Source organism: Lissotriton vulgaris, chromosome 2_1 (assembly GCF_964263255.1).
Source record: "Lissotriton vulgaris chromosome 2_1, aLisVul1.2, whole genome shotgun sequence".
Lineage (NCBI taxonomy): Eukaryota > Metazoa > Chordata > Amphibia > Caudata > Salamandridae > Lissotriton > Lissotriton vulgaris.
Window position 1 is genome coordinate 1,961,957,584 of NC_141687.1, and position 12,430 is coordinate 1,961,970,013.

General features: G+C 47.3%; 1 protein-coding gene across 1 annotated transcript in view; it reads right to left on the reverse strand.

The window, feature by feature from the left end:
- The window catches only part of LOC147733564 (aminopeptidase N-like), a 262,708-nt gene that overhangs the window by 105,944 nt on the left and 144,334 nt on the right, over positions 1–12,430 (reverse strand). The window contains exon 12 of the mRNA XM_086958150.1: positions 4,126–4,265. Coding sequence (XP_086814276.1) covers positions 4,126–4,265 — 140 coding nt within the window. The remainder of the gene's footprint in view (positions 1–4,125; positions 4,266–12,430) is intronic.

Consider the following 12,430-nt stretch of genomic DNA (forward strand, 5'->3'; position numbering starts at 1 on the left):
TGCGCGAGGATGCTTGTCGGTAAGATCAAGTTGCCGAACACGCAGAAACTGCAATCTGGCACAGAATAACTCGCGAGCACGTTAGTAGTGACCGGAAATAAGGGGACGCGAGCGGGCGGGACAAACCTCATGGGTAACTTCGCGCGCTACACATCCCGAGCATGCATGCTATCAATCAATCAGGATATTTGTATAGCGCGCTACTCACCCAGAGGGTCTCAAGGCACTTGGGGGAGGGGGGGTCCGCTACTGCTCGAACAGCCATGTCTTGAGTTGCTTCCTGAAGCAGAGGTGGTCTTGGGTCAGGCGGAGGTGGATGGGGAGGGAGTTCCAAGTCTTGGCTGCCAGGTAGGAGAAGGATCTTCCTCCCATGGTGGATCTTCGGATGCGTGGCACGGCGGCGAGGGCGTGGCTGGTCGATCGTAGCTGGCGGGTGGGAGTGTAGAAGGTCAGGCGGTTGTTGAGGTACCTGGGGCCCAGGTCGTGGAGGGCCTTGTGTGCGTGGGTGAGGAGTTGGAACGTGATTCTCTTGCTGACGGGGAGCCAGTGAAGGTCTCTCAGGTGTCCGGAGATGTGGCTGTGTCGGGGGATGTCCAAGATGAGTCGTGCGGAGGCGTTCTGGTTGTGTTAGAGTCTTTTCTGGAGTTTGGCTGTGGTTCCGGTATAGAGGGTGTTTCCGTAGTCCAGTCGGCTGGTGAAGAGTGCCTGTGTGACCGTCTTCCTGGTTTCGGTGGCGAGCCATGGGAAGATCTTTCGGAGCATGCGTAGGATGTTGAAGCATGATGATGAGACAGCGTTGACTTGTCTGGTCATCGAGAGGGAGGAGTCCAGGTTGCGTGCGTGGTCCATTGGTTTGGGTGCGCTGCCCAGGGCAGGGGGCCACCAGGAGTCGTCCCAGGCGGAGGGTGATGATCCAAGGATTAGGACTTCCGTCTTGTCTGAGTTCAGTTTCAGGCGGCTGTTCCTCATCCACTCGACTACGTCTTTCATCCCTTTGTGTAGGTTGGTTCTGGCGGTTCCTGGGTCGTTGGTGAAGGAGAGGATCAGCTGGGTGTCGTCGGCGTAGGAGATGATGTTGAGGTTGTGTTGGCGTACGATGGCTGCGAGGGGGCTCATGTAGACGTTGAAGAGGGTGGGGCTGAGTGATGATCCTTGTGGTACGCCGCATATGACTTTGGTGGCCTTGGATCTGTACGGGGGAGGCGGACTCTCTGGGTTCTTCCGGTGAGGAACGAGATGATCCACTCCAGTGCCTTCTCTTGGATTCCGATGTTGCTGAGGTGCGGCACTAGGGTGCGGTGGCAGACCGTATCGAATGCTGCAGAGAGGTCCAGGAGGATGAGGGCCGCTGTTTCCCAGTTGTCGAGCAGGGCTCGGATGTCGTCAGTGGCTGCGATGAGGGCGGTCTCGGTGCTGTGGTTGGTGCGGAAGCCGGACTGCGAGTGGTCGAGGCTGGTTGGGCGAGCGCAATTGGTGATCCACTGTGTGAGGTTGTTGGCTGCTTGGTTGGGGTCCGTTGAGCTGGCGGGCGGGTTCTGGCTCAGTGAAGTGGTGAGCTGGTCGGTGGTGTTCTTGTTCCAGTTCCTGCGGGGAACCTGTTGCGGGTGGTGGTGAGTCGTGGTCTTTCTGAAGCTGAAGTGGACGCAGCTGCGGTCTGTCCAGTGGAGCCCGGTGGAGTGGCTGAAGGAGATGTACTTGCTGGAGGAGAAGACTGGGTCAAGCGTGTGTCCGGCGTAGTGGGTGGGGGTGTTCACCAGTTGCATGAGTCCGAGGTTGGCGAGGTTGTCCAGCAGTGTCGTGGTGGTGTTGTCGTTGTTGTTCTCCAGGTGGAAGTTGAGGTCCCCTAGGAGGATGTAGTCAGCGGAGGCGAGGGCGTGCGGGCTGATGAAGTCTGCGATGTCTTCGCTGAATTGTGTGTGAGGTCCTGGGGGTCTGTAGATGAGGGTGCCTCTGAGTGTGGTCTTGGGGTCGGTGTGTATCTGGAAGTGAAGATGTTAAGCGGCTGTGAGGGTGTCGTCTGAGTTGGTCGTGATGCGGATGGTGTTCTTGTGGACGATGGCGATGCCTCCTCCTGTCTCGTTGACGCGGTCTCTCCGGGTGATCTTGTATCCGTCCGGGATGGCGACGGCGATGTCGGGCGCTGAGGAGGTGTTCATCCATGTTTCTGTGAGGAAGGCGACGCCTGGAGATGTGGTGTCAAGCAGGTTCCAGAGTTCCACGGCGCTCCCGAAGACGAAAAATGGCTTGCGAACGGGTCAAGCAAGCTACTACGCATGCTCGCGGAGCTATGCGTAGTTCGCGGAGTGCAAGTGCATCTTCGCGTAGCTCGCGGAGTGCGGCTACGCGAACTACGCCCAGGCTTAGAGAAAACTTCCTGAACAGGGCAAACGGGAAAATGTCAAAGCCAAGGATGAATTAGAGCATTGGTTCCATGATGTTTAAGGGTGAGCGGTGGTATGCAATAAGCCATCCCATCTGAGTCAGCACTTTTTCCTGGATTGAGCTGGGCACACCTCTCAAAAGGTGTGCCCAAGCAAACCAGGAAAATGTTCCACATTATGGTGAATGCACTGCCCTGGGAGCAGCCACAAACTATGGCAGCCACGAGCTCACACTGTCCTGGGGGCAGTGCAATCATGTCAAAAATGGAGCAGCTGCTTTAAAGCTGCTCCGTATTTTCACAGTGCATGCAGCAACCCGCCTGCACTTTTAACGGGGATTAGCGATCCCTTTGTAGGTGGGTGCAGTGAGTGACTGCACCCACCTGCAAGGGGATGTCTGGGGGGTCCATTGGACCCCTCTCCCCTCTGCCAGAGGGCTGCAATAAGTGGGCACACTGACAGTGCACCACCTCTTCGGTAGCACATTGTCAGTGCGCCTCCTGAGAGTTTCTTTGCCTCTCCACCCGCATCTGCAATACGGCGGGGGCACAGGGCCAAAGGGATTCCCTCATTTGCATAGGGGTATGCTCTCATGCAAATGAGGGAATGCCCTCTAAAGATAGCGTTGGCGCTTTATGTGCGCCAGAGCTATTTGTATTACAGAAGTGGACTCCCAAGCGTCTGCGGCCCCTTCTGTAATAACAAAGTGCCCCGGGAAGTGCAAAGCAGGTTCAAACACCTGCGGCGACCCCAGGGCACTTGTATAATATGGCCCCTGATGTCTTTACAGTAAGGTAGCTCTAGACAATCAAAGATTATACTCTGTACAGGAGCTGAAGTTTAAGGCCTGTTGAAGTAACAGGAGGATGCTATGTAAAATTCGGCTATTCCACTTTTTTGCGCATGGTTTTGAAAAAGCTTCCTATTCATTAGTCAGGGCCTCATTGCAAAAGTTACCAGACCCATTGGGATTTTTAGATCTGATGTTACTCTATGCTGTAATAGTATTTCATCCAGAGACTTAAGCATCCACAAATACCAGGCAAGAAAAAGTGGAAATCAGTGTGGAGCCACTGAAATCAATATGTTGCTTGCTATATGCATGGAAAGAGGATTATTTCCATCCCCTGGAGTTATTGATCCCTAAATACTGGTTTATCTGGGTGGAGGGAAGACTATGGGCCATGTTTGACAGGCTTGAACATGGCCCCCTTGTCTAACAGTCGAGTTTGCATGTTTCAGGTTCAATTACTGTATACTATTGCCTATTGTACAGAAATTGCCTCCTTTTGCAATAAACAAGTTATATACTGATCATTTTAATTGCCATCAAATTGTAGTTGCTGAAGTATGACTAACTCTGAACAAATGAACACTGATCTCAATATGAGGAATGCCTCGCTGCTACCGAACGGACCAGTAACTAGAGTTATCACCCCTATTAAGATTACAATATTGCTGGTAAATGGCAGGCCCAAGGGGTTTTACCCAGACACTTCAGCTTCTGAAATTGGGGGATTACTGGGGGAACTGGGTGCAATATTGCACATTTCTAGTAATTCCTCATATTTTAGGGATACCTTATTTCTGACGGATACCCTAAGGTAAAACAGAATAGCCCATCATATTACCGCCCTACAAAGTTATTGATGCAGCTGGTATTGGTATGGGAATGTCACAATACCTGGCGTTTTCATGGCACACTTGAAGTACGGCCTTAAGATATTTATTTCACACAACTTACCCTGTGATCTAAAGATAACTGTTGTAAAAGCCGCTCCCAGTTCTGTTGGTCATACTTAACTCTGAAATATCCAGTGACATTCAGGTTGGCAAGGACCCAATCGGAGCTTCCAGATGGCAATTTAAGTGCATTGTCACCAGCTAAAGGAAAAAGAATAGAGTTTTGTAGTGTCTGTTGCATTTTTCTTTGATACACAGAATAATTAACTTGCAAAGAAAAATAATGCTACATGCTTAATTTTCTAATATAATCACAGTGGGACAAGGAACTTGAAGTAAGATATATCAAAAGACAGGTTGGAAAAAGTGGTTGGAAATTGCACATAGTTGTTTGGCAACCTGTCTCTGATTTTGCTCTGCAAATTATGTACTAGCAGATCACATCAAAAAATGCAAGTTGCATGCAGACCCTGAACGACTTGCCTAATTAATATTAATTAGGCAGGTTGCTATATATGACACCCTGGGTTTGGCTAAAAAGACAGGGCTGGTCAATCAATCGATCAATATGGATTTGTAAAGCAAAGCTAATCATCCAACGGGGTATCCAGGTGCTTGCAGGTTCCGGAAGCTCATTCGAACAGTCAGGTCTTAATAAGACAGTGTTAGAATTGGGTTTTCTGGTTAGCTATCGTAAACATCCAGGCCAAGCAGAACTCACCACTCTAGTCAGTGTAAGCTACACAACTGAGAAAACCTGTGCTTGTTCACCCAGTAGTATCTTGGCGCAGAGTAGACAGGCTTATCTAAAAGGCAATCTGTAAAGTATTTGTGCAACACAAACACACACAGCAATGCAGTGAATACACCACAAAACAACTCCACACAGGTTTAGAAATATAGCTCATTGTATTCTGAACAAAACAAGACCAAAATGAAAATAATCCAATGTACAGTTCTCAAGTTATACACGTTTATAAATGCAATGAAAAATATTGTGCTGTAGAAATAATTACAGAGACAAAAAATGAAATCACATTGACAACAGAACATATATACATTCAATACATAAAAAGCATCTGAATTCTCAATGTGTGTATCCATCTCCACAGAGAATAGAATGAGTATGTCCTAAACATAGGAACAAATACCCAGAGGGAAATGAATTTTAATAATTTCTAAGGAGAATGGAATTGTCGTCGACTTTCAGTCTGCGCTGAAACAAATCTGTGGGACCATCTTCAGGACCCGTGCTCTCCATGCCACTGGGGTCAAGCTATCCTGGCTGACGAGGGATGAAAGCCTGGAACTTGAATGACCTGGCCTGGCAGTTTGGGCTGCAGGGTCAAGATTGATTTGTATATGGCTGGATCCAAATTGGAATGGCATGGTGAGCAAAGAAATGATGGATTTTGGCCCAGATCTCTGTACTGGTGTGAATGTATGACATTGTTCTGCAACAAAAACACTACGGTGAGGTAGGACCCGGGGGAATATTTAAAGACCAGTCTCTGGGAACGACCCCCACAGATACAGAACAACAAAGAAGTACCAGAGGGTCTGAAAGGGAAGTAAGTTTACAGTGTGTAGGTAACAGGCCAACAACGAAAGACCCCTAAACTGGCCAGAAAAGCGTGGTATACAATGACAACTCAATAGATGGTCAGAGATACCCATCAGTCACCACTCGGAACCACCCTTCATCATTTGGGATTTGTCAAAACCATCTATGCAAGTATGTATTCTACAGACGTGAGGAGACCAGGTAGTAGATAGATCTCCTCCGCTGAACAAACAATAGTATGGTCTGCCACTCTTTAAGACTGATGAGTGGTGAAGCGTGGTGTGACTGGGGAGGTGCAGTGCAAATAAAGGCTTTAGCGTGAAAAAGTAAAAGTAAAAAAGCTTATATAAAATTGGATAAAGGAGCATAGAACAAACTTTATTCGGATGATGCTCGCTTCGCCAATGTTAAAAATTTGTTAAAGACAGTTTGAAAAATGCGCTGTCTAGAGATGGAACCAGGTCGACATGTTTCAGCAATGGGTGGACATAGTTGTCCTTGCTTTCTTCAGGACCTCATAACAAATGAACGCTACTGAAAATGTAAAATAAATAATAAGTGACAACTAAGAAACAGAATAAGACAGACAATTACAAAAGTCACCTGCAGTCTCCAGGTGAAGAGTCTTGTCTTTAGCTTACAGCTAGTGTCGTTCACATAATCTGTAAGATGTGGAGACCTCACCCCACCTGGCAGTGGCTCAGGAGTAGAGTCGGTTCAGACGCCGGCTAAGGAGTACCGACGGTTAGAGCGGTGCTTCACTCTACTGGGCCACCTATCCACTGGAACAGATACTCTACGGGTAAGGGGACTGTGGCCTCCATTAGGGGGAGCTATGAGACTACCCCCAGTTGATCCGGATCGGAGATATGACACCGAAATGTATAATTTTGCAAATGAGTGGTGAAAGGTTTTGTTCCGGGTGGTTTACATAAAGGGTGCGGTTGTCCGCATAAAGGGACACCACTAGCCTGTGGGTGGTGAAACCCAGTCCATGATCCGCATGATGTTGGCGGATTTGCGCAGCTAAATGTTCAAGTGCAAGAGCAAAAATAGTTATAGTGGACGCCCCTGCCTCGTGCCCCTGCAGACCGGGAACAGATACGATTTTTGTCCGTTTAAACGTATTGGGGCAGTAGGTAGGGTATATAATAAGCGGATCTGTGTGAGAAAAACATTGCCCAATCCCATCCTTCCAAGCAATAGAAACATTTGCTTGCAACCCAATGTATCAAGTGCTTGTGTAGCATTGAGCAGTGCCGCCACAGCCGTCAGGCGGATGCTTATGTGGTCCATCACTGAAAACATGGTCCGGAGATTCTGCGATGTTGATCGGCCAGGTATAAATCCTGATTGGTCAGGCCTGATCATCACCAGCAGTAGGAGTTGGAGTCTATTAACCAAGACCTTAGCAAATATTTTATTGTCAATGTTGAAGAGGGGTAGCGGCCTATAAGAGTCGCAGTTATGGACAGGTTTGTCAGGCTTGAGGTGTGTAAAAATTACAGCCTCATGCATCGAGGCGGGGAGCTGGCCTATCTCTACGGTGTCGAGGTAGACGTCCATGAGCTTGGGTGCCGAAATGCCACAATATTCTTTATAGAAAGCAGCGACAGACCTTCCCGCCCCGGAGCCTTATCTGGGGAGAGTCCAGCATTTGCCTGCTGTACCTCTTCCAAGGTGATCGGGTAATTCAGGAATTCCTGGTGGGTGTTTGATAACCATATCAGTTCCATGTCGTCGAAATTTGGAAGTCGGTGGGAGCGGTGGCCTGAGCAGTGGAGTACAGTTTTATGTAGAAATCTACCATGATCTGCATCAGTTTCGCTGTGGAGGTGTGTCGCTGACCCTACAAGTCTAGCAGGTCGGTGATGTATGATGTGTCATGTAGCTTCTGGAGCCCCCTACCTGTATCTAAGTGCCTAAGTTTCATTGCCCAGAAACAGGGTTTCCCTATTTGCCTCCTCTTAGTACTCTGATACTTTCTCCTGTATGCCTGCCAAAGCCGGGGCATCATCATAGCTGTGAAAGGGAGCCTCAAGTGCAGCTATATCATTCTCGAGCAACCTAGGTGTCATGCTCAGCCAAACATTGCCCCGATACACAGCCTTAAAGGCGTCTCAGAGAGTTGCAGGTGAATTGACTGAGCCCATGTTTTGATCAAAATAAGTTTGGACTGCTGTGTTGATCTCTTCTCTAAATACAGAGTTCCTTAGTACTCCAGGAAGTATATGCCAGTTGAACGCCATTGGGGGGGCACCCAGGGGTGTATGATCAGCTGCACAGGGGCGTGGTCCGATAATGTGCAGGTGATTGATCATAGGTTGCCACGGGAGAAGTTCCCTACTTAGCAACCAGTAGTCTATCCATGTGCCCACACGAGTAGAGGATGGATAGGCCTCCAGATGTCCACAAAGTGATTATCTTCTATGATAGTGTTCAGGACTCAGGCTGCTTGTGGGTGTGTGCGCATGGAGCTGCCCTCCCTGTCCATCTAATCCATGAGTGGGACATTGTAGTCTCCACACCAAATCGTTATTTGTGAGCCCATGCCTGAGTTCAGGTGCCAGACCATAGGCAAAAAAAATCTGGGTCATCCCCATTAGGTTCATAGATTGTGGACAGTGTGATTGGGTGATTATATGTTGTACCTGACAAAATAAGGTAGCACCCATTGCTGTCGCTGATGCACTTTTTTGTAGTCCAGGCCTGGCTTTTATGGATGAGAGTACATGTGCCCCAGGCATAGTTAGAGTATGTAGCTAAATAGGTGTCGCCCCACCCCCTCGTGAGCATTGGAGGCCGTCCAGTCAAGTGTGTCTCCTGGAGGAAACAAATGTCTATCGGATATCTGTGTAGATAGGCGTTAACCAAGCAGATTTTCCTGCTCTCATTTAGGCCCCTAACATGCCAGGTTATAAGTCTTTCTGAGGCCGGGCTACCCATCTATGTATAGGAGGTTGATGATGGGCGTCATGATTGGTTGTGTTTCAACATAAGGAATGCTGTTACTGATGTGCTAGTGTGTACGGTGTCCAGTGTAACTTGTGTAAGTGTAGAGTACCATACCAGCATTGTCTTAGAGCATAAACAGAACTCTCAAAACAGTATCAGTGAACCAACCCCTCCCATGCCCCTCCCTCTACCCACTCCAACCCCCAATCAGGTTGAGAAGGACCCAGCCCCCACGTCGTAAACATCTGGGTATCATCCCTGGGGACATTGGAGCCGCCGCACGGACTAACCCATCACTAAAGGCTGGGTGGCGTGGATATGTGATATTGGGAGCCCAGAAGGTTATTGTAATCTATTGGAGTTCTCTAGTTAACTGGTGTATAAACAACATTTTAGCCACATGTAGCCTATGACTAATAATTTGCTGTATCTGAAGAAGCGCAAGCCATCCCACAGCAGACAATGTATGCATATGCATAAATCAAATTCGATCAATGCCAAAGATTATTAGTCACTGTTGTTCAGCTGAGCGTCTGAGGGAGCGTGTGAAGACGGGCCCTGCCCCCAGTCTGAACTGTACCTGCTTCTTGAAAAACTTGAGGGCCTGCTTCGGGTCTGTGAAATGGTGCGTTTTCCCACCTTTTCCCATGAGCAGTTTAGCTGCATATAGTGTAGATTATTTCAGGATTGCCTGCTGCAGCAATCATTTGGGCAGCGGGAACTCCCGTCTGGCTGCTTGCATGGTCATTTTGAACTCAGGGAAACAGGATATGTGGTCCCCCTTATATGAATGGGGCCCTTTTCTCTTGCTGCCCGCAGAACCATGTCCCGATCTTTGTAGTTCAGCAGCCGGGACACTATTGGACGAGGCAGCGCCCCCAGAGGCGGACGCGGCCCAATGTCCTGTGTGCTCTCTCAATGATGAAGACTGGGGACAGCACGTGTCCAAAAAAGTTTTGAAGAAGTGTTTTTACAAAATCCTCCATTCGCGAAATGGCTGTCGACATTACAATTTACACAGGGACAACTTACACTTTAGCACTGGTTAGCAGTGGTAAATTGCAGTGGTAAATTGCCCAGAGTCCTAAAATCAGCAAACATGATGGCAGGTCTATCAACGGGTCCTTAATTAACAGTTCTAGTTTTAACAGTGGTTAATGCTGCTGTTGTACAGCGTGTTGCAGATCTCTCCCTTTATTGGCAGAAGAAAACTGAGGCAGAGGGAAATGATAGTCATTTGCCAAGGATCACAGGAGGTTACCAACTTGGGGAACAGGGATTCGAACTGCAGTTTCCGTTTCACTGTCAGCAGTTTACCCACATGTAACATTATCTGTTGGAGCTGTACGTATTTGACTGCTGTCATTCGGACTTTGTAGTACTTTTGGAATCTGGGATGCATTTTGTGCACTCCTGGAAGTACCAACAATCGTGTCTGTTGTTTTTTTGTGTGGTGGTGTGCGTTCAGTAGGGGCAGGATAGGGTTTGTTCTGTGTATAGCTTAGAAGTGATTTGTGTAGTTTATTGGCGAAGTGTCAAGAGTTTCATCTTTGGAAATCTTTGCAGTGTATTTAGTGCACGGAGTGCTATACTGAATTAGTTAACATTGTTCGTTCGCCAGTGTGGCCAGTTGTCAGGAGTAAGTGCTCTTTATATATGCATCACAATTCAGGTTGGTAAACCTTGCGATCTTTTGCTAAAGACAGTTTGAAGTGGTCTATGGATGGCGTGGTCCTCATTTGTATGCTGATGTCGTGCAGGAGAGTATGGCTTGTTTGGTAATGCCGTGCCAATAATATGACCTGGGCCATTGGAATTATTTGACAGGAGCACCAAATTATGCCGCAGGGTAAATTAAATGTTGTGGCAAGAAAAGACAAATTTAGAGGCATATTTTTTTACAGTACTAATTCAATATTTTGTCATTTTTACACACGATAATATTGTCTGGACAAGGATCTCCACTCATTAGTGTCCGTTTAACAACGAACTATAGAAATAAACAAATGGAAGAAGACCAGTTAACCTCGGCAAAGACGATGTTGCTGCGCTTCTAGTAACTTGATCCATTTCAGCTCAAAACAGTTTTTTGGGTAACATTTGCAGCTCATGCAGCAGATAATGTGTTACGTTGGAAATGCAGCAAATTCAAAATTATGCCAAAAAAGCCTCTGATGCAGTCCGCCTTAGTATGGCGTTTGAGGAAATCAAACTGTATTTTTTATGCAACATTTTAAAGATTTGTAAAGAGCAGGCAGTGCTGGAAAGCTCAAATTCTCCCTTATCAGTGTTTGTGAAAAGATGAAAGGTAAAGCCTTCCCAGACAATATAAACGTGTTTCTTTATTATAAGACTTGTTGCTCCATTACTGAGCCTCCTATTACTGGTGCATACAGTCTGCAATATTACTATAATTCTCAAATTGATGTCACTTTGATTAACAGAAATATGAAAGGTAGTGGAACCTCTGTGAAACAATAACATATTTTTCTTTACCATAACACTTGCACACCTGAGCATCTCATTGTAAGTTAATGTAGTAATACTGTACATACTGGGGACGATTAATTAACTATTTCAATTTTGCTAATGTAGTGGGAATGATGAAAGCGGAGGCAGCCCTGTCAAAGAACAAAACATTTTTTTGCATCATGCTTACGTTGCAAGTGGGGGTCCTTATCCCTCACCGCCACCACCAAATGCTGGAGGCGGGAGTCCCTGTCCCACATCGCTGTCGCCAGGTGCGAGATCTTGACTCCTCACTTCAAGTAAGGACACCGTATAAGATAGCCCTGCTCACCCCCGTAGTAGCTTGGCATGAGCATCAAAGCTTATCTCCAAGAGTCTGCAGTATCTGCAACCCCACTCACTGCAACCCGATGATGTCACCACAAATAGACTCCACACAAGTTTTTATATAACGAGTATAATCTTTCTATAAGAAGATATACCACACAATACAAAACCAACATATATTAATGGGTAGTATTCCTTCTGGTGGATTGGTAGATTCTAATCTCAACCACCGCTTCTAACCAACAGTTTAGTTTACTTCTAACTGTTCCCAAAAGGTTAGGCAGGTCATATTGCTAGAATCTCACACGTTGCAAAAAAAAAAAAGAAATACTGCAATACGTAACGATATACTCCTGTACAGGGCAATAGAGAAACAATGCCATAGGTAGCGCAATAGAAGGAATAATGCAATGCATATCACTATCAGTATGCTCTGTGCAAGGAAGAAACAAAGCAATGTGTCATGCTACAATCATGTACTGTGCAATCAAGAAATATTGCAATGCGCCACATTATAATCCTGTACTGTGCGATGAAGAAATAATGCAATGCGCCACATTACAATCAAGTACTCTGCACGGGAAAAATATCGCAGTGAGTAGAGCACCAAGCAGGTAGTTCGTCAGGCACAAATAAGGTCAGGCGTCATACGACAGTTCGATAGTTCGTTAGCATCAATAATGCAAAGTATAATACGACAGTTTAGGTGCTCTGTTAACAGTTGCTCCCAATCATGGATCAATGATGATACAAAAGTAATGCTTCTCACACCGGACCCAGTACTGCCCCTCCTTGGGCCAGCATGAGCCTAGATCTGAGCCGAAGCAACAGGCTTGTGCAGCTGACAGAAGCAAGAGGCAGGGAGAGTGTCCCTCCGGGCCCGCATCCCACCCCAGGTGGTTATCCACGTTACCTGGGGGGGCATGACCCCACTCTCCTCTACTCCTTCAGCGACTTGGGCCTTGATCCAGAACTCTGTCGATGGGTTACGGCGAGCAATGGCCAGCGGCTCTGCTCCTCCGGGGCTGCCGGTCCACTACCGTTTCACTCC